Source organism: Pelobates fuscus, chromosome 4 (genome assembly GCF_036172605.1).
Source record: "Pelobates fuscus isolate aPelFus1 chromosome 4, aPelFus1.pri, whole genome shotgun sequence".
NCBI lineage: Eukaryota > Metazoa > Chordata > Amphibia > Anura > Pelobatidae > Pelobates > Pelobates fuscus.
Genome location: NC_086320.1, coordinates 175,562,179 through 175,584,387, shown reverse-complemented (window position 1 = coordinate 175,584,387; position 22,209 = coordinate 175,562,179). Strand labels below are relative to the sequence as shown.

General features: G+C 42.0%; 2 protein-coding genes across 2 annotated transcripts in view; both read left to right on the top strand.

The window, feature by feature from the left end:
* LOC134608734 (leukocyte elastase inhibitor-like) overlaps positions 1-22,209 on the top strand; it is a 481,333-nt gene that overhangs the window by 256,040 nt on the left and 203,084 nt on the right. The gene's annotated exons all lie outside the window — the stretch shown is intronic.
* The window catches only part of LOC134608727 (serpin B4-like), a 33,755-nt gene continuing 16,033 nt past the window's right edge, over positions 4,488-22,209 (top strand). Inside the window, exons 1-5 of the mRNA XM_063451789.1 lie at positions 4,488-4,588; positions 13,804-13,990; positions 15,356-15,418; positions 17,998-18,126; positions 19,653-19,770. Coding sequence (XP_063307859.1) covers positions 13,823-13,990; positions 15,356-15,418; positions 17,998-18,126; positions 19,653-19,770 — 478 coding nt within the window. The 5' untranslated portion in view covers positions 4,488-4,588; positions 13,804-13,822. The remainder of the gene's footprint in view (positions 4,589-13,803; positions 13,991-15,355; positions 15,419-17,997; positions 18,127-19,652; positions 19,771-22,209) is intronic.

Here is a 22,209-nt window from a genome sequence, read left to right as displayed (position 1 = left end):
CAGAGCCCGACGCACGTTTCGGCGGGCTAACCGCCTTTTTCAAGGGCAAACAATTGTTAATGCTGTGCCGTCTCATTTTCTGCTCATATAGGCCACCGGGTGTTCCATGCCATCTTCCCCCACCTGGCTTAATACATTGTCCAAGCATTGAGACATCTGTATGAACGAGAAATCTGTTAGTGTGGTCGGGTGCAGCTAATACAGGTGCCTCGCTTAACGCAGTTTTCAGCCACTGGAAGGATTCCTCACACTCTGGGAACCATACAATCTGTCTGGGTAGGGAATTTTTGGTGAGGTGAGTAATGGGCTTAGCTATCGTGCTGTAATCAGGGACAAACCTCCGATAATATCCAGCCTTTCCCAGAAAAGCCATTACATGGGTTTTGGTACGGGGTTGGGGTCACTGTTTCTGGGCAGTGCTTGCCTGAGCCCACTTGTTGCCCAAGGTACTGGACTCAGCCATCCCTACATGACATTTGTCGGTCTTTAAGGTTAGACCGTCAGCCTGAATTCTGTTGAGCACTACAGATATGTGCTCGAGGTGGGTTTCCCATGTGCAGCTGAATATGGCAATATCATCCAGGTAGGCACATGCAAAACCCTGACATCTGCCCAAGAGCCTATCAGCCATCCACTGAAAGGTGGTGGGGCCATTCTTCATCCCAAATGGCATAACATTGAACTGATGTAGGCCAAATGGAGTGACGAATGCCAACTTAGGGATGGCTTCAGGCTCCAGGGGGACCTGCCAATATCCCTTTGCACAAATCTATAATGGTCAAGTAATTCCCTCCTGCCATACGGTCTAACAGCTCATCTACTCTAGGCATGGGATAGGCATCTGTAACAGATCAGTCATTGAGCTTGTGGAAGTAGATACAGAAGCAGGTCGTACCATCCTGCGTAGGCACCAGAACTACCAGGAGCCCAAGGTTTCTGGGATGGTTGCTTGCACATGCTCTCCCTAACAGCTTCGGGGATTTGATATGGTTGCTACAGGAGAGGTATCTGACCTGGGGTTTCCACTCGGTGCACCGCCAGCGTTGTGTAACCTGGTAGGGCAGAAAACATTTTGTGAAATTCCCCTAACAGTTGGGAGGCTTGTGGTCTCTCAGAGGGACTTAATTTGGTTCCCAGACTGACCTGCTCCACTCCAACTGTGGTGGCGGGGAGCATGTCGAGCAAGGGAAGGATTTCACTGTCTTCAAAAGCTGGGGCGTATACTGCCGCTACCTCTCCTGGCCTTTCTAGATAAGGCCTGGGCATGTTCACGTAAAAGGATCTTCTCATCCTCACATCTGAACATTTTACCACTATAAATTTGGTATCCTTTATCCACTCTACTACCCAGAAGGGCCCTTGCCATGCTGCTTTGAGTTTATCTGCTTTTGTGGGCCTAAGGACTAAAACTTTTTGCCCAGGCTCTAAGATACAATCTCTAACTCCCGGTCGTACCAACATTTCTGGCGCTGCTGACCTGAACGCACTGGGTTAGAGCCTACAGCCAGTCCCGCATCTCCAGGACATATGGCACTATAGGGGTACCTGCCGCTATCATATCTCCCACCTAATGTTCTCATACAAAGTCCAGGGGTCCCCGGACTCTCCGCCCATACAACTGTTCAAATGGGGAAAATCCAGTTGACTACTGGGGAACTTCCCTGTAGGCAAACAATTTTCTCTGCTCTTTACCAAAATCTTGAAGGTTGCCCAAGTAGGGAGTGGGTTGTATGGCCATCGGTTCCTACTTGAGGTTCCTGAGAGTGTGAGGAGTTCATCGCTCGAGCCTGCAGCCGGGTGGTTACTGGCAGCGCTCCCTTGGTGGTCGGTGGAAAAAAAAATTTACTTCTGCTGGTAAGTCCCTCATGATCACGACTTCCAAGGATTTGGACCTGGAACCCCAATCAATGTGTAACCGTTTTGTAGGTAACTTGTGGATGGCTCCACCTGCCACCCTCATGGCTACGGTGTGCCCGGTACCCTGGGCAGGGTTCACCCTGTGTCAGTGTTACACCAGTGTCAGTGTAGCACCTGTGTCTCTCAGCCCCTTGGCCTCTTGTCCATTCAGGTGTACCAGTTGTCTGTGTTGAGCTCTGTTGTCTCCCACAGCTTGCATTGGGTTCACCTCATGAAGCACCGACCACGTGTTCCTCTGATGTCAGTGATTATAGCCTGGGGAAATGTGATTGGGGTTGGGGGAACATAACATACGAAATAGAAGGGAAATGTCTTAACACAGAGAAAATACTGGGTTTATCATAAATGGATATCACTTGCATATATATGTTCAATGTATTAATCAGGTGATGTGAATACGTAAGCTGCCATCGTTCGTGATTTGCAGCGATGGCCATCAGCTATGCAGGGGCTTTTTAAATCTCGATGGAGAGTAAGCAAACTTGACTGTCCCTTGAAAAAGGCACGTGTTTGTGCCGAAACAGTGAGGGGTATTTTTGGTATACTGTCCAGTCCTCTGATGCTTTATGTGAGTGTTATATGCAGTTGTTTGCTTTATTGCTTGCTAGCTATAGCCTTTATCATTTGTTTGGTGTAGTTATTTTTTGGTTATTATATTTAATTGTACAATAAAGGGTTTGATTTTATGTTTTGGTGTACATTCTTTTGTATTTAGAGGAACAACTAGGTAAGACTTTTTCGGCCATGCAATGGGAAAAGGTCTTAATTATGCACCACAAAAGCTCGATAAGTTCTCAATAACAAGAGATGAATTATAAACTCCTCATACTCTGGTATGTAACGCCCCTATGATTGCACAGACTTTTCCTGACAGTCTCATCAAAGTATTGGGGATGCCAGGAATGAGAGGGGATGCTTGTACACATCATTTAATCAGAAAATATTAAATGAATCAGGACCCTTGCAGATAGCAGCCTTGATACAGTTCCTATCAGCTGAATATCATCTTCATTAATATTTTTAAAGGGAAACTAGAGTCACCAAAGAACTTTTGATTACTGAGGCAGTTTTAGTGTATAGATCATGACCCTGAAGTTTCACTGCTAAATTCACTACCATTAAGGAGTCAAATCACTTTAGTTTTGTTTATGCAGCCCTAGCCACACCTCCACTGACTCAAACACCGTGCATAAAAGTAAAATGGTTTCATTTTTAATCAGATGTAACTTACTTTAATAGCTTATCTCCTGCTCTGTAATTTGAGCTTTAATTACATACAGAAGGCTCCTGCAGGGTGTAGCAAGCTATTAACAGAGCAGGAGATAATAAATTTGAAATTAAACAGAATTTGTAATAAAGGAAGTGTAGACATTAGCTGACTCTTTACAGGAAGTGTGTAAGTCACATGCAGGGAGGTGTGACTAGAGCTGCATAAACAAAGTTATTTATTTCCTAAATGGTGGAAAATTAAGCAGTTAGACTGCAGGGGTATGCTCTATTCACCAACACTGCTTCATTAAGCTAAAGTTGTTTTGGTGACTACAGTGTCCCTTTAAGCCTGTAAATGTGTATATAGCTCCAACTTTGTAACACAACTAAGCTGTTTTGGTATGGGTTACAAAATAAAAAATAACAAAACTAAAAAGATTGTGCAAAAGCAACATTAGCCCACAGTTGCTCACATCATGATCAGAGGTGATGGTCTGGCTTAATCTTCCCGTTCTCTCAGGGTTGCTTCCCAGAAATATTTTGGTTTTGTTTTTGATTTTAACTGTGTTGTGCTAAGATTTTAGTTACCTCTCTCTCACAATGTCTAGCAGACTATTATTAACTAATTGTAGCCACCATATTGTCATGTGCAATAACTCATCTATATCCAGTATGTAATCTCATAGTTTGCATGCATAGAATGTGACGGCAGATAAGAACCATTCGGCCCATCTAGTCTGCCCAATTTTCTAAATACTTTCATTACTCCCTGGCCTTATCTTATAGTTAGGATAGCCTTATGCCTATCCACGCATGCCTTTCATATTTCTCTGTGTCTTGACCTAAAAATATCAGGGTTGCATTCTGAGCTGGAGACAGTGGTGTGAGAAGATTGTTAATGTGTATCGCTCAAGATAGTATGACTTTTTGGTTATTAAGTTGTCGGTGCTTGGTGTGTCTCTTTACATTGGAAGTTTTTTCAGCACAACTATTCTAGACTAACTTAGTAACCTAGAAACCTGGGTTTTAGCTTCTTGGCACAACTTACTGTTTAAGATATAAAATGCAAATCGGGGATCAGAACTTAGTAATATTGGAAGTTCTCTTCTGCAGCTGCATCAGATATGTCTGCATAATGAATCACAGTCAGTTTATAAAATTCAGGAGATATAGGCATTGATAGATGTGATATTGCAATGTGTGTTTATGCATGTGGAAAGTTAGAACAAGGATTAACCAGTTTATTTTGCAATGTTTGTAATTACATAATATGGGTCTGTGTATTTTCATGTTCTCTTAATGTACCGCAATACTTATTCAAATAAGTGCTATTGTTCCAGGCCATATTGCATCACAAGGTGACAATGGGTGTGTCACCCTTTTAATTATAAATAGACGTTTACTGAAGCTGCATCTTCCCAGAGATCAAACCAGTTTGAAAACATTCTGTCCAGCAGTAAAGGTAGGTAATATAACATTATTATTAAGAAACTGCTTTGACTTTTTTCTGAGCACTACAGAGTCTGAATGAGTAGTTCAACTGGAACCCCTCTTTAAAATAAACAATCATCTTAGAGGGTTTCTTCAGCTCTTTTTTCCCTCCACCATTTTGTTTTCTTGTTTCAACCCATTTCTTTTTCAAATTTCTTCCTCAATCCTAAGAACCAGAACAGGGTTCCTGAGTGTTCTAGAATAATGATTATTATTCCGCTTGCTCTATTTTGTACATTCTAATCATTGATTTTCAACATGGCCATCCTTGCAACTCTGCAACTATAAGGTTGTAAGTAAACACTTATTTTGTCGCTATGAACAAAGTGTGTGTGAACAATCTCAGTGTTAATATCTTCAATGTCAACATATGTATATGTCTGCATATGGCTAGTGTGAAATCAATGTTTTAGTGTGAATGGAGTTCTGTTTCTGTGTGTATATTGTCACTGTGCATGCATTTCTGAGTAAGTGTTTGTATCTGTGTTATGTTAGTATAAGTGTATGTCATGCCTCTAAAAATTGGGAGATATGAAATGGAGACAAGTGGGTGAATGAGTCATGAGACTGAGAGCCATTCTGAACAGGATCTGAAAATGCACTTGCTCAGTCATAAGATAGTATTATGCACAGGGTTGGACTGAGAGCCTTTGGGACCCCCGGGCAAAATTAGATCCCAGGCCCTTTGAAGGCCAAATATATGTGCATTAAATAAATGTTAAATATAACTCTCATATAATACGGCATTCCTTTGGATGTGTATATTGTGAAGACATGTGTATCAATGCATGTTTGTATCGGAGTCTGTGTGAATGCACTTGTGCATGCCTGGATGACTACATGTGCTATTTTGTATATAGTGGCAGTGTGAATGCATATGTGTATTGAGCGTTAGTTTGTGTCTGCATGTGCAGGGGTGTGGAATATTTTTTTTAAAATCTACTTGTCCAAGGGTGGAGACAGGTGACAGAGTGTGTGTGAGGGAGGGGGTGACAGGTGGGAGAGTGTGGGAGGTGGTAACAGGTGGCAGAGTGGCACCTGGTGGCAGAGTGAGGGGGAGACACAGTGAGGGGTGGGTGACTGGTGACAAAGTGAGGGAGGGGGTGGTTAGTGACAGAGGGAGGGGTAGCTAGTGACAGAGGGAGGGGGTGACTAGTGACCGTGAGGGATGGGGTGACTAGTGACAGAGTTAGTGGGTGACGGAAGGAGGAGGTGACTAGTGACAGAGTGAGGGAGGGAGGGGTGACAGTGAGGGGGTGACTAGTGACAGAGTAAGGGAGGGGGTGACACAGTTACAGAGTGAGGGAAGTGGTGACACAGTGACAGTGAGGGAGGGGGTGACATAGTGAGGGGTGTCAAGTGACAGAGGGAGGGATGTTGTGACTAGTGAGAGTAAGGAAGGGGGTGACTAGTGACAGAGTGAGGGAGGGGGTGACTGGTGACAGAGTGAGGGGTGACAAGTGACAGAGGGAGGGGTGAGTAGTGAGAGTAAGGGAGGGATGAGTAGTGAGAGTAAGGGGGGGTGACAGTGAGGGGGTGACAAGTGACAGAGTAAGAGAGGGGGTGACTAGTGACAGGGGGTATGACAAGTGACAGAGTGAGGGAAGGGACGACTAGTGACAGAGTGAGGGAGGGATTCACTAGTGACAGTGAGGGGTGACAAGTGACAGAGTGAGGGAGGGGGTGACTAGTAACAGAGTGAGGGTGACAGACTGACAGAGTGACAGTTAAGGGATGGGGTCACTAGGGAGGGAGGGGGTGACTAGTGACAGAGGGAGGGTGACTAGTGACAGAGGGAGGAAGGGGGTGACTAGTAACAGTGAGGGGTGACAAGTGACAGGGGGAGGGGGTGACTAGTGACAGAGAAAGGGGTGACAGAGTGACAGTTAAGGCATGGGGTGACAGAGTGGCTATATCCTACCTGTCTCTTTGCTCCCCCTGGTCTCCAGGCTGCTGCTCCTTCCCCTGCTGATCGGGCTCTGTGTGAGAGGAGTAAACAGGAAGTGAGGTCACCTCCTGGCCCCGCCTCTCCCCATCACACAGATCCGCACGGGACAGGAAGAAGAAGACCTGGCAGAGAGCAGGTGAAGCTGCCAGGTCTCATGTGAGGGTGATTTACAGAGCAGTAGGTTGCTGGGGCCCTGCGTTCCATCAGGGGCCCCAGCAACCTATTAACCCCTTAACGCTGTTACGGCGTTCTATGCCGTCCCGCTTTAATTGGGCTTTAAAGCCATTGCCGGCGGCATAGAACGCCGTAACGGCTGAAGCCCCTGGAGTGCCCGGGATACTTACCTACCTGGCGCTCCGCTTCGGGAGGACTGCCTCACAGCCCAGGCAGCCCTCCCACGGCAAAAGATCTCTCGGGGGCCATGTGATCGCTCTCAAAGACGTCATACAAAGTGTATTTTAATATTGAAATAAGTACATATATCAGTATTAAAATACACTTAGAATGACATTACATATATATATATATATATATATATATATATATATATATATATGTATATATATATATATATATATAAATAGGTTATAGTGGGGAAAAATTGTGATTGAAAACCCCTTCCACCTGAAGTTTGTGGGTAGTGTTTGTGACTAAGTGGCTACTAAAAAAGACTAAACATACCCCACTTTCAATACCTTGGGTTGTCTACTTTTTCAAATGGTATGCCATTATGGGGGTAATTCTCATTCCTGGACTACCACACCGTCTCAGAGGTAACATTACTAGTCTGGCAAATTTCAATTTGAAAATGGAACGTTCTATATTTGACCCTGTAACTTTCCAAAACACCATAAAACCTGTTAATGGGGAGTACTGTTGTACTCGTGAGACATCGCTGATTACAAATATGTGCATTTTTTTTGTAGTAAAACCTAAGAGTATTATGACATTCACAGCTAAAATGTCAGACGGAAATACAAATTTTTTAAAAAAAATCTTATTTTCTCACATTTTTTTATTTATTTTATTCATAATAAATTATGTTCCATATATGAATAGTTAATGATAAAGTAAAGCCCTGTTTCTCCTGAACAAAATGATATATAATAAGTGTGGGTGCATATAATATGAAAGAGGGGAACTACGGGTGAACAGACATATAGCGCAAATTCCAGTTTTTGTTTATGTTTTGTTTTGATCAGAACGTGCACTATTGACTCTGTCCAGAAGGGGGTTAAAGGATTTTTTTTTTTAAATTTGCTGTTCCAGTTAGATCTCTGATCTCTCCAGCTGGAGCATGGCTGTCCGGACGGGCCCCTGGATGTCTCGGCCCTTGGTCCATGACCAGGGCCGTCTTTAACATTGATTGGACCCTGGGCAAGCATTTGTTTGGGGCCCCTGCATCCTGCCATCCCTCGCCCTCCCCCGAAACTTTCACTCTCTGGCATGCAATCACGCCCTCCACCCCAACACAGTGGCAGAACTAATGTAGACAGGGCCCTGGTGCAAGACATTGTTTTGAGCCACCCCTCTAGCGCAAGAGCAGAGAAAATATAGATCCTCATCTGTTGTACAATTCCCACGATGCTATGCCAGCTGGGGATCTACCATTTGACCATTCTTGCAGGGCTGTATTTGTGAGCAGTGTTTGTGCATTTGAATGTGAGCATGTTGTTGTATACAGTATGTGTGTGCACGTAGGGTGTAGTATTGGTGTTTAAGTGTAGGGATGTGTTTCTATATACTTTTTGAGTTTGAATTCAGGGGTGTGTTTGTATGTAATGTTTGCAGGGGTGTGGTTGCATGTTGTGTTTGATTGCCTTGATGAATGATATACATTGACAGATATACATACACATTAGCACACTGATACATGCAAACATCTGGACACATGCACACACTGACAAAGACTGGCGTATAGACACACAGCCACATACATAAATACACGTGCACACACAGAGATAAAGACACTGGCACATCCACACACAGAGATACACACTTACACACCGACACAGATATATACACAAATGCATGTGTATTTGTGTGCAGTGTTGGTGTAGGAATGCTGAGATGTATGCATTGTCACACAGATGCACTCTCACACAAACAGTGATACACACAGGAACACAGATACACATGCAGTGGTGTATTTGTGTGCATTGTTAATGTTGGAATGCAGGGTTGTATTTGTGTGCAATGTTAGATGGGATGTATGCATTGCCACACGCACAGATACACACTTACACACACAGCGTCAGATACACACACACACAGTGTCAGATACACACTTACACACACAGTGTCAGATACACACACACAGTGTCAGATACACACACACAGTCAGATACAAACACTGGCACAAACACAGCCAGATACACACATACAGTGAGATACACACACACACACACACACAGTGAGATACACACTCAGATACACACACACTCAGATACACACACACATACAGTCAGATATACACACACACAGATACACAGTCAGATACACATACACATACAGTCAGATACACATACATACACACACACAATGAGATACACACACAGTCAGATGTACACACACACACAGATACACATACAGTCAGATAAACATACATACACACACAGAGTCAGATACACACACAGCCAGCCAGATACACATACAGCCAGATACACATACACACACACAGATATGAATTCACATAGTTTAGTCACCCTCCTTACCTTTACAGAAGTGTGGCTTCCCTGTAGTCCAGTGGGAGCATGATGGCTGAGATTGATGGGAGTCTTCTTCTTGGTCTGTACCTCCTCCTTCTCTCCATGTATGTCTAATCCTCCCCAGCGGCACTCTGTTAAATGGGAGGAAGTGACCTCACAACACTTCCTCCCAGCAGGCCGGAAGACAGGGGCTCGGTCAGGAGCTCTCTTAAAGGGCCGGGCCCCTGATTACATCACCTGCTGCAGCCCACTGGGATATTTCTCAGTATCCCGGTGGGCTGTTCAGACCTGGCTGCGGACAGGGGGCCCACAGGGCAGCTGCTTTGGGCCCCCCAGGAGCAACTGGGCCCTGGGCAGCTGCCCTGTTTGCCCCTTGTTAAAGACGGCCCTGTCCATGACCGATGTGCCCGAGTGGTCAGTCCGCCCCTGATTATGCACATGGTATGGTAACATTTCTCTGATGTTCCAAGGTTAGTTACTGTCCTGCCAAGTGCACAGAGTGGGATGTTAATTCACCTGTAAGTCTAGTGACTCTGTTCTTTGATCCTGCCACTTATTTACATATCCACATTCCAATTACTCCTTTTTTAGCAGGAGAGGAAAACAGAGTGACACTTAGGCATTTAAACATTTAGACTTAATAGGAGTATCTGCAAACTGGAAAACTCCTACTAATTTTGGGCCGATTTGGACAAGGTCTGCTTCCCCATGACACCTAAACCTAACCCTAGACATAGCACTAACACTAGGAAACCAAATCTAGTCCTAAAAGCATGTAATATAAAACATACACAACAATGAATTATATTAGCAGAAATAAAATGCTTCTGGAAACGTCCTCTGTCACTCTTACTTACTCTTCTATATATATTTTTTTTATTTCAAGTATTTTTTTCTTAACGAGGTGAGGCCATAAACCATAGAAACATGCCTAATACCTAAGTGCAATATTCCCACCTCATTTTTTCTGTATATTTAATAGCAAAAAGTTATATCTTTTTACCTTGACACACCTAGCAATACAAAGAATGTAATCACCTGTTCCAAGGAATCTGATTATATACCCTGGACCCTAATACTTCACCATGATAATCTACCAATTCACAGCTCAAATGAAATTACATTGCAGGTACAGCAGTAATTTTAATATTGTAAAGCGCTACCGAATCTGTTGGCGCTATATAAATGGCAATAATAATAATAATAATTTTAGTTAAAGGTACATTATAGTTACCCAGACTACTTCATCTTATTGAAGTGGTCTGGGTGCTATGTCCCTGTCCCACTTAATCCTGCAGTGTAAATCATTGCAGTGTTCTCAATGCGCTTGCCGTGCATGTGCATTAGGTCCCTCCGTCGGATGACATTGGAGGAGGGGGAGTGCCAACCCAGTGCCGAGGGACATCAGTGCTGGAATCGGTAGAGTCACTAAAGGTTTTTTTTAACCATAGGGCGCTGTAGTGTGAGTAATATTAATTTGTATTCCTAACATCCGTATCTCAATAATATAATATATACTCCTACTATAAAACTAGCCATATCAGTTAGTAAACATGATCATCATATAGTATATAATCCAATATCTCTACTAAAATATAAACATACATCATTGTAGTATATGTACCTCCCCTTAAATTCAAGTTGTCAGACTTGAATTTAAATTACTTTAAGGAAACCAAACGTTCAGTCCTATAACATGAAAGGAACACTAACAGTGTCCTTCGCGCAGCCGCTCCTCTCACAATAAAGATCCTTATAGAAGGTGCCAAGTTAAATCTAGTGCTTCTTATAGTGGGAGCTCACCAGACCATATAGCTGCTGGGATAGATGATAGACAGACATGTGGATATACTTACTATATGTTTGTCTTGTGTCTTCTCTTTGTTGTGTGGCTGCTGGCAGGGCCGGATTAAGAGCCCAGTGGGCCTGGTGCTGACAATTATGATGGGCCTAATTACAAATCTTATTTACCAAAAACACTAAAACAGTCCTACCTCCTAAGCGTCAAGTATCTGATGTAGATGGTGCTGGAGGGAAACTCATAGGATGCAGCTATGACATACACAAAAAGGGGGCATGTCTGTGTCCCCATGTCTCCCAGTCCCTTAGTGTCTGTGTCCCCATTTCACTAGGACACTAGGGGACATTGAGAGACACTGAGACACTGTGATACATAGGGGACACTGTGATATATAGGGGACACTGGAGACTTGATAAAGACCTGGGTACAGGTCAAAACGTTGCGGTGTCCAATAAACCTGCTTAAATCTATCACAGTGAGTGCCTGAGATTTTTTGTTCTTCTATACTAGGGGACACTGAGACACTTTGGGGCACTGTGAGACATGGGGACACTGAGAGACTAGGGGATTCTGAGAGACTAGGGGACACTGAGATACCAGGGACACTGGGAGACATGGGGCACTGAGACACTCTGATACATAGGGGACACTGTGATACATAAGTGACACTGGAGACAGGTCGAAATGTTGAGTGCCTGATATTTTTTCTTTTATGCTAGGGGACACTGAGACACTAGGAGACATGGGGACACTGGGGGACATTGGTGTACTGAGACACTGGGACAAGGGGACTTTGGGAGACTAGAAAACACTGAGACACTAGGGACACTGGCACACTACGGACATTGAGAGACACCAGGGACACTGGGAGACATGGGGATACGGAGATACTAGGGACACTGGCTGGGAGTCATGGGAACACTGGGAGTGCCCCCATGTCTCCCAGGTCTCAAAGACACCCAGTGTCCCTATGTCTCCCTGTTTCCCCATGTCTCTCAGTGTCCCCTAGTGTCTCAGTGTCCCCATTTTGCCCAGTGTCTCCTAGTGTTTGTATCCCAATGTCTCCCAGTGCCCCTTAGAGTCTGTGTCCCCATGTCTCCCAGTGTCCCAATGTCACTAGGACACTTAGAGACATTGGGACACCTGGAGAGACATGGGGACACTGAGACACTGGGAGAGACATGGGGACACTGAGATACATAGGGACACTGAGAGAAAGGGGACTCTGGGAGACTAGGGGACTCTGGGAGACTAGGGGACTCTGGGAGACTAGGGACACCGAGAGACACCAGGGACACTGGGAGACATGGGGACACTGAGAGACTAGGGGCCACTGGGAGACATGGGGCCACTCTGTCCCTAGTGTCTCAGGGCCCCCATGTTCCCCAGTGTCCCTATGTCTCAGCGTCCCCAAGTCTCTCACCGTCCCCATGGCTCGCAGGCTCGGAGCTGCTGTCTGGACTCTCTGTGCAGAGCTGCTCCCCGCGGATCAGTGAGTAGAGAGACAGGGAGGGAGATGCTTTAACTTCTCATCCCTGCCTCTCTCCACACAAACAGCGACCCCTACTGGCTGGCGCTGGTATTGCAGAATAATCTCTGTTTATAATGAGACAGACATTTGTATTGCCGGTATTACTGCAATATCGGCACCGGCTAGGCAGCCTCAAATACCGGAGAAATACTTCTAAGGAATACCTGGCAACCAAAAGAAATACATGAGAAATACCTAGCAACCCTTAGAGTAGTGTGTGTAAAAAAAAAAAAATCCAAAAAAAAATCAATGGGCCTATTCCATGGGCCTGGAGCTGCAGCTCCATCAGCCCCTATGTTAATCCAGCCCTGGCTGCTGGTCTCCCTGCAGTTCAGCTCAGTCACTCTCTGCGCTTCAAGGCTAATGCAGGTTGTATGCTAGAATGGGGATATAGCCAAATTGGCAGGCTTTTACTACAGAATACTGCAAAAGATTTATTTTATTTTTGTGAAAACAATCCATATTTGAGCATACAAACATACAACATAATAAGGCTAAAAACTACCCAATCCAACACTAAAGTGACAGGATTGTGTTCTAAACCCCCACAGGAAGGCAGTGACTCAAGCTAGTGCTGCACGCACATTAGGTTCCTAGTCGCGTTAATGTTGGAGGAGGTGGAGATGGAACCAAAAAGTTTTTTTAACCCTTTATCTGCCAGTGTGTGGGGGCAGAGGGACACTATACTGTTAAGGATGCAGCTTTGTATACAAAACACTATAGTGTTCCTTTAAGTTATTTTAGTGCCAGAATGTGGCAATGAACTGGATTTTGTTTTGTAAGGTTCAATATTAGGACTGCATTAAGCCATTTGCTGCACTCCCAAACCAAATGCAGAGGAGAGGACACAGAATTCAGTAATGCAGAAATGTCCCTTGTGAGATATTTGCACACCCTGACTGCTAATTAAAAGTTGTTTTTTTTCCTCTTAATTCTCAACACTATTTTATTTTATAATTGATATCATATGTCTAGCTAACCTGGCACAGCAAGCGCATACCATGTTGATATATTAAACATTTGCATTCCTTCTGGTCATCACATGTCATCACATAAACCCCCCCCCCCCCCCACCTCCCTCCCACCAGGTCATTCACCTCCTGTCCCAATTTCATATCTTTTAATGTTGTGAAGCATGGTTTAGTGAATAATCCTAATTTTTATTTTATATTATGAATTAATGCTGTTTTTGTTTAAGGCACTCTTGAAACATTGCCATGGTACATCTAAGCAACGCGGTTGCAAGCTTCACTTTGGATATCTACAAAGAAATAATCAAAAAAGCACCTGGAGAAAATGTCTTCTTTTCACCATTTAGCGTCTCACTTGCAATGGGCATGTTGGATCTAGGAGCTAAAGGAAAAACAGCAGATCAGATTGAAACGGTCAGTATGTTTATGTTTGGAATGTCTGCTATTATTTCAATTACAAGAATATTTTGAAGCCAGATCAAGCAAGAGAGGTTTCTTCTCTGCTTCTGTCATCCTGACCTATTTCCTTAATCATGTTACAGCACATCGTATTCGTACTCTGTCCCCTTATCTTGCTCTGCCTCTCACTAAAATATTTAATGTCTCCCTCTCCTCTTGTGTATTTCATGCTCCTTTCAAGCATGCAACCATAACAGTGACTATGAGACAACTATATACTTGACATTTTAAGCTGTTGTCCGTGGCAGATCCGGGGGGAGGGGTGCAACTGGGCAATTCCCCCCCCCCCCCCCCTTCCCTTCCCCAACCCCTGAAAAAAACAAGACACTTCCTTGCTCTCCCCTGCTCTCGCCCATGCTATCCAAGCGCCGGACTATGTGCCTTCACGTACCGGAATGGAGATCATAGATCTCCCTCACCAGTCTGCTGGCCCTTTGCTGGCAGCCACAGGAGAGGGAGAGAGGACTTGGGAGCTCTAACCTACATCTCCTATGGGTCCTCCTCTCACTACCCATTAGACCACCAAGGGTTGCAGGAAATGCGTAAAGGTAAGAAAGAAGGAGGGATATAAAGTATTAGTATTATTTTAATTTTAAAAAAAAAACATCTATGCTTGCATTAAGCTACACATTCACACACACTGCCCCATCACATACATACACTGACCCCTTCACACACACACTGCCCCCTGCCATACACAAATTCTGCACCTCTCACACACACACATGCACAAACATACTGCCCCCCTCACACACACACACACACACACACATATACTGCCTCCATACACACACACACACACACATATACTGCCTCCATACACACACACTGCACCACTCACTCACACGCACACTGCATCCCTCACATACACATACTGTCCCCCATACACACCCCCATACACACATTGCACCCCTCGCACACACAAACTACTGCCTCTATCCCCTACTACAGCCCGTATCCTGGAAGACCCCAAGTAAGTTGTCATACTGTTTTGACTGCTTACCTTGGGAGGGCAGCATGGCACTCCTGGAACCATAACCACTACAGAGAGCTGTAGTGATTATTGTGCCTGGATTGTCCATGTTAATATTCCCCAACTGCCCCTCCCGAGATTTGGTTCTGGAACTGCCCCTGGCTGTTGTATTGGCATTATGGGAGAGCACAGAAACGTGCAGTCCACAGCACTGAACCATTTACTCTACACACTTGCTGGTGATTTCCCACTAGCATTTCCAACAGCTGACATTGCATACACACATTTTGTTTAATGCAAATCTAATCCAACTGGTATCTTACATTAATCTTTACTTTTTATTTCAGGTGATGCATTTTAAGTCACCAGGACACGAGCATGCAGATAAAGGAGACTCATCTTGTCATAGGGTATGTACTCCCATATTGGTTAATTAGTTTACTTTTATTTTTAGACCCAGAATCTCTATTGTATTACTTGAAGCAAAAATATCCTGTGGGGTGAAATAATTACAGGGTTGTCATGAAAATCAGCTGACAAAAGGTAATATGTATCATTAAGGTGCAATTTTTATGAGGGGTTCTCACTGGTTGTACTTACAATAAGCATTGTATTATACAGAGTTTAGAAAATGTACATTCAGTAAAACTAGCTTTTACAGGACTTGTTTATCAACCAATGACAGAATTATTCCATTATGGATTTATGAGTAATTCCGTCATATTACATTTTACCTGCAGTAGGCTTCCTTGCTGGTTACTGGGAAACCCCAGGTATCACTCGAAACCTGGGGCTCCCATCTGTCAGTTAGGGCCAGAATAGTGGCTGAACAATGAGTTGACTTATGAATTGCATACAACCCTTTAAAATACTGTAGCTGAACTTCTGGGTTTAGCTAGGGTCCCATTGATTTCCTTACTGTCATCACCAGGAAAGAAGTAGAGACCCACGTGGTCTAAAGAGACACTGATCAGGTCTCCCTGCAAGTCTCCTGTAGCATGATCACTGTCTGCAGAGGATCCTTGTGAGTGACCTAGACTTCAGAGGGGATTTAAATCATATTATGATAACTTGTCACAAAATGATTTAGCTGCAGAGAGGAAAACAATCCCTCTCATGCTGCTAGTGTACAGTGGATTTAGTAGATATCTCCCTATTTTGGTATGCTTAAATATGGCAATCCAACCCAAGAATAGCAAATTATGGAGTTATCTACTAAACAGCTTAAAAACCTAAATTAAGAAAAGTATTTTTCTTATTTTTTATGTTTTTGTTGTTTAGTAGATAACTTTTAAGACAACAATGTGCTCATATAAGAAGGATAAAGTGTCAAACTCACGTAGTCCAACAGTATGATGCCAACATAGGATATAAAGTATTGTCTATCATAGTCAGTATTCCCAAAAAGAAAAACAAGGAAAAATGTGAACTCCAATAATGTTATAATGTATAACTTGATTTAATTATTTGTATAGGCTATACAAATGATTATAACATGTTCTATGTTGTTTACATTATTTATCTACAAAAATTCCCATAGACTTTAATGGTGGCTTCTGTAGATAAAATCACTTTGGGTGGTATTATCTTTAACTGTGGGTTCTCACAGCAGCTGCCAGAGACCTTGCAGAAATTCGAAGTATTGAGGAAGAATAACTCGCAGCACTAACATTCAGTGTCTCCACTCTCTGCATGGAGATGCTGAATATTCCTCATAGAGATGCATGATTCAATTCATCTCTATGAGGAGCCTTCCACTGTTTTCCTTCTGATGATCTCAGCCAAGGAGGAGAGGTGGGGGAAGTGCCAGCGTCGGAGGACCTGCGTGGCGCTGGAATAAAGGTAAGATTTATGGCTATTTAAGGGGGTCAAAAGGGGCCGGCCACTTAGAGTTTTTAATACTACAGGGTCATGAATACACATTTGTATTCCTGACCCTATAGTATTCCTTTTAAGAGAATATGTGACAGTATGTATACTTATTCCCAATATGTAACAAATGCGTATCTGGGATTTGGGAAAAATAAAATTAAATGTACAAACCCACTAATCTTTATTCTGCAACTGTATACCTCCATCTTAGCTTTGAAGCACAAGAAAAGAATGTGAGAACACTGAGAATGGGAAAGCTCAGTAGTTAGACGTTCAGTTAATCCCTGATTAGTTCCCAAAAGGTTTTATTAGTTCCTGTGGTTTTACACAAAAAGACTTATACAAGTTGCATATCAGACTGATCTCACTTATAAGGGGTCCAGATGCAAATCGCCTGCAAGTTATCTCTGCACAAAAGATAAAGCAACCCCAGAAAATTGTTACGGCTTTCTCTGGGCCTTGTCATTGAAGTGTATCTGACACTCTACTAAGCACAGTACAAGGCCGATGCCTAGATGATCCTTTTTAAATTAGTGACCCCATGAGAAAATGAATTAAAGGAAAAATAAAGAGAATATGTGAATACTGAGAGAAAGCAAAAGTAGCTGTAAGAACCTATACCATTGCATATCAGACTGATTTCATCCATGAGTGGAGTCCAGTTGAAGCCAATTTTCAATTTTTACTTCTATGGAAGCGGTAGCCAACCTTTGGCACTCCAAAACTACATCTCACCTGATGATTTCTCAGAATTATGGCTGCAATAAAATTATGGGAGTTGTAGTCCTCAACATCTGGAGTGCAAAAGGTTGCCTACCCCTGTTCTGTGGTGTAATTTTCAGAGAGATGACTGTTCTCATTTATTGATGTGATTATCTAGAGCAGCATGGCGTAGCAAACTCCTGTTCATCATCTTTTGGGGTCATTACCTAAGTGGCATTAATGGTAGTATCATGTATGCCCAATGTTTCCAAATCATCATTGTAAGCCATAAGACTGCGAAGTGGGAAAATATTAGTTTGATGCTTTGTTCAGCACAAGTATAAATTGTTTTAGGATGTCATAACTGGATTTTCTCAGCTCACTCCTTATTTTAAGTTGCAATTCATCCCTTTAGAGCGGGAAAGCTGGAGACACCCACAAAGAATATAAAGAACTTCTGACAAATCTAAATGCACCCCAGAGCCTTTATGAATTAAATGTGGCAAACCGACTGTATGGACAAAAAGGCTATGAGTTTGTACAGGTAAGTTAAAATGATGAAAATAATTTAGACTTGACAATATTTTTTAAATTAAATCGGAAATGAAATCACCCATATGTGTCATCACTCTTACTTAATGTTGAATGGTTCCTTGAAAACATTCTCAGATATGACTGCATGTTCCAGACAATCTCATAATCTTTCCGTACATATTAGATAGGCTTGACTGGTTACCCTTCTTTTTTACCCATTTTTTTTGTATTTATATTTTTCTAGGCTTATCTTGCACAACACAAACTATATCAATTACTGCATAATAATACGGTTCTTTTGATTAACAGTTTTCCGCAGTCTATTGATAGGACTCTAAGTAACTCCTACTATCATAACCACTACAACAGGTTGTAATGTGAATGATACTTGGCACCTTTGATGGTGCATTTTCAGCACCATTACCACTAAAGCCTGCTGTAGTTCTTCCAGTTCTGCAACAATCCATCTTTGATTAGTTAGACTCAATCCAAGAGTCCCCAAGCCTGGTACAATCATCCACTTGCTGTCCATAATGCAAAAGACATTATCAATATACATTTTGTCCATGTTTAGACAGCATACATTGGGTTAACCATTATGGTGGTTATAGCAAGTGTCAATTTAAGGCTGGGGTAGCATAATGGAAATTGATGTTATACTACAGTTAGCAGATCTACCAATATTGTAATTGTAAAGTACAGGTGCCTGCTCTCTTGGCAATGATGTCATTGGCTGTCTGCTGCCTAGCCTGCCCAGCAGTGAGTGCACTGCTTTATTGTCTTCTCCATTGCCCCATGGCCTGCCGTCTCCCCTCCCCTGACAGACTGATTAAAACTAAGGCTCTGGGGTGGTGGCCATCTCCTGGTATGTTTTTTTGGCATATTAATGAAGAGCTCTGCTTAAAGTAACACTATAGTGTTAATCTGTCTATAGGTAGAATGGCCACTCCCCCACTGTGAGGATTTAAAAGGTGAGTTTACATACCTTACATCTCCCAGTGCACCAGTCTCCATGATGAAGATCTGCCTCCTTGGCTGAGATAATCAGTCTTGATGATATCAGCCAATTAAATGCTTTTCCACAGGAAAGCATTGGGAGGCTAGTTTGAATGCATGGGAAAACTATGAAACCATCTAAATGAAATGGTCGAATTTGACTCTGCTATTTCAGTGGCAGTTCCTCTAATGTCCATCAGTGTGACAGCTACTAAAGGCATTTTAACCCTGCAATGTAAACATAGCTGTCCCTGCAGAATGGCAATGTATTTACTTGCAGGGTTAAAACATGGGCATGGCACCTAGACAACTTCATTTTTTCACATAGAAGCAGAAGCAATGGTTATGAAGGAAAACCAGCAGCTGAAGAACATTATTTGTAATGCTGATATACAAGTGTTACAAGTGTCTTTATTGTAGCTGATATTGCTGATTATCAATCCCACTTTCAGTCAGTGGAATGCAATGTTACCATAATTAATGTATTTTAACAGAGAAAACAAATCCATTCTGTATGTCTCACAAACATGCTTATTACAGGAATTTTTAAGAAGCACCAAGGAGATATACCAAGCAAGTCTTGAAACGGTTGACTTCCAAAAGTCTACTGAAGAAGCCAGGAAGGAAATTAATGCATGGGTTGAGAAACAAACAAATGGTAAGAAAAACCACCAACAACTCATCCTCCTTAATTTGGTCTTTAATTATGCTACCTTATCACTCCTTAGTTCTATACTGTTAATGATGCAGAGAGAATTCATCCCTGAATTCACTGTCTGTAGTAATTATATTATTCAAGTGTGTCTTGAAATTAAGTAAATTAGTAAATTAGGACCCACTTAACCCCTTAAGGACACATGACGTGTGTGGCATGTCATGATTCCCTTTTATTCCAGAAGTTTGGTCCTTAAGGGGTTAAGTTCAAACATGGTTTAGCACATTCATGCACATTACACATAATGGCACAATTGAGCTAAAAATGGCTTGATATATGAGTGAAGATTAATCAAGGGGCAAGTTAAATGAGTGTTTGCTCACATTGTCTTCTTACACCTTGCTTGGCTTTACTGCAGATGACTAGGGTCTTATTAAGAGAGTGATGCAGAGCAGGCTTGTGCCTTAGTTATCAAATGAAATGCAATTTGTAAAATATGCTTTAATATCACAGAAAGATTTATACAAAAATGAAAATTGGTATCATATTGAACAAGACCTCTCCAATACTAAAGATGTAACCTTATTGTTTTGGAAACATAAGATCCCTGAGGATATAAATAATCAGATAGAAATGAAACGTTTAGACAACACAATAGAGGATTGGAATTTAATAGGAAAGAAGTTGCATATCGAAAAAAGAATCCTGGGCTCACTCCCGTTAAATATTTTAGAATCAGCTATAGAAAATATACATTTGGAAAACTGGAAAAATAAAGGTATTACAAAAATAAAAAAAATAGTAGACCAAAACAAAATAAAACCTTTTCACAGACTTGTTTCAGAGTATAACATCCTGAATAAAGAAATTTATAACTTCTTAACCCCTTAAGGACACAGCTTCAGAAGCATCCTACCCTTTAGGACACCAGCCATTTTTGCATTTTTGCATTTTTTGCTGTTTGTGTTCAAATGCAATTTGCATCTCTGTCATGTATTGCACCAAACACATAGAGGGCAAAAAGGGCTTTAATTTGATGACACATATCCATAGATACATTCTCATTAATTATAAAAAAAAAAAGCCAAAAAAAACATTTTTTTTCACAGTTTTGGCGATAATAGCGTGTGCATAATATATCCAGTTTAGAAAAAGTAATTCAAAATAAATTAATTTATGTGTCTTGATTTATAGAGTACATCATATGTATAGGATTTCCACTTATTTTGAAAGTTACAGGTCATAAAATACAAGGACTAAAATAAAATTTGCAACAATTTTAGAAGTCGGTATGTTTGTCTTGTAGGTTTAGTAGCCATCACAGAAAAAAAAAAATTGCCACACAAAAGTATATATTTATAAAAAGTAGACATCACAGGCTATTTACCTAAGGTTAGTTTGACAGTTTTTACGTAGCCATTTCATTGTCAATCTCTGCTAAATATTGGAGTAAAATGTAGTTTTTTCTCTATTTTGGCGTATACACATATAACAAGGTTTTTGTAATGTGTATTTCGTAAAGCTGGTATGTGCTATTCCTGCACAGAACCCCCTTTTGTGTTCAGCTACATCTGCTGAGTATAACGATACACCCATTGTATGCCTTTGGCACTATTCTGTAAAGCTACAATGCCATATAAGAGACAAGGCTATTTGAGTTTCTATAGTTAGAATTTTCGTAGATGGATTTGACGGGCCTATGTCTCATTTTAGGGTATTATAGCAGTGTGACTGTTCAAATAACGACACAAATGGCTTTAATTTGATAAAGCACACACCCCAGGGTATCTTATGTGTTGTATATTGTGCCTTAACTTGTCACCATTTTTTCACCAATTTATGTCAATGTTTGTGGTGAGGGGGAAAACAATATATATATTTTTACAAATATGTTGCATTTTTGCTGAGTATTTCTTACACTTGATATGTACCACTGTCATAAAACCCTCCAAATTATGCTAAGTTACATCTTCTGAGTAAAACAATTTGCCCAATATATGACCTAGACACTATTTTGTGAAGTTACAGTGCTGTAAAAGAGACATGAGGAGTTCAGGTTTTTAAGTGTGAATTTTCGTGGAGGGTTTTGATGTGTTCGTGTCCCACTTTGGAGCACTTGAGCAGGCTACATATTCCAGCTACACCATAAAGGTATACCATTTCTTAAAGAAGACATCCCAGAGTATTTCAAAAGGCATATTTTGAACCTTGGCGTGGGATAATTATTCCGCTAACTTGTACCAAGTGTAGTGGTAATAAGCATTTTTTCTGCCCTTTTGACACACAAAGTGAGTTTGCACAGTATTTTTTGCAAACCTTATGTGTGCTACAACTGTATAATACTACATATGTTGCTCAGATATGTCACCTGAGTTCAGTAATACCCCCGTGTGTACCTTTGCCAGGTATATGTGGATGTTGAAGGGGCACATTTGAGACGCA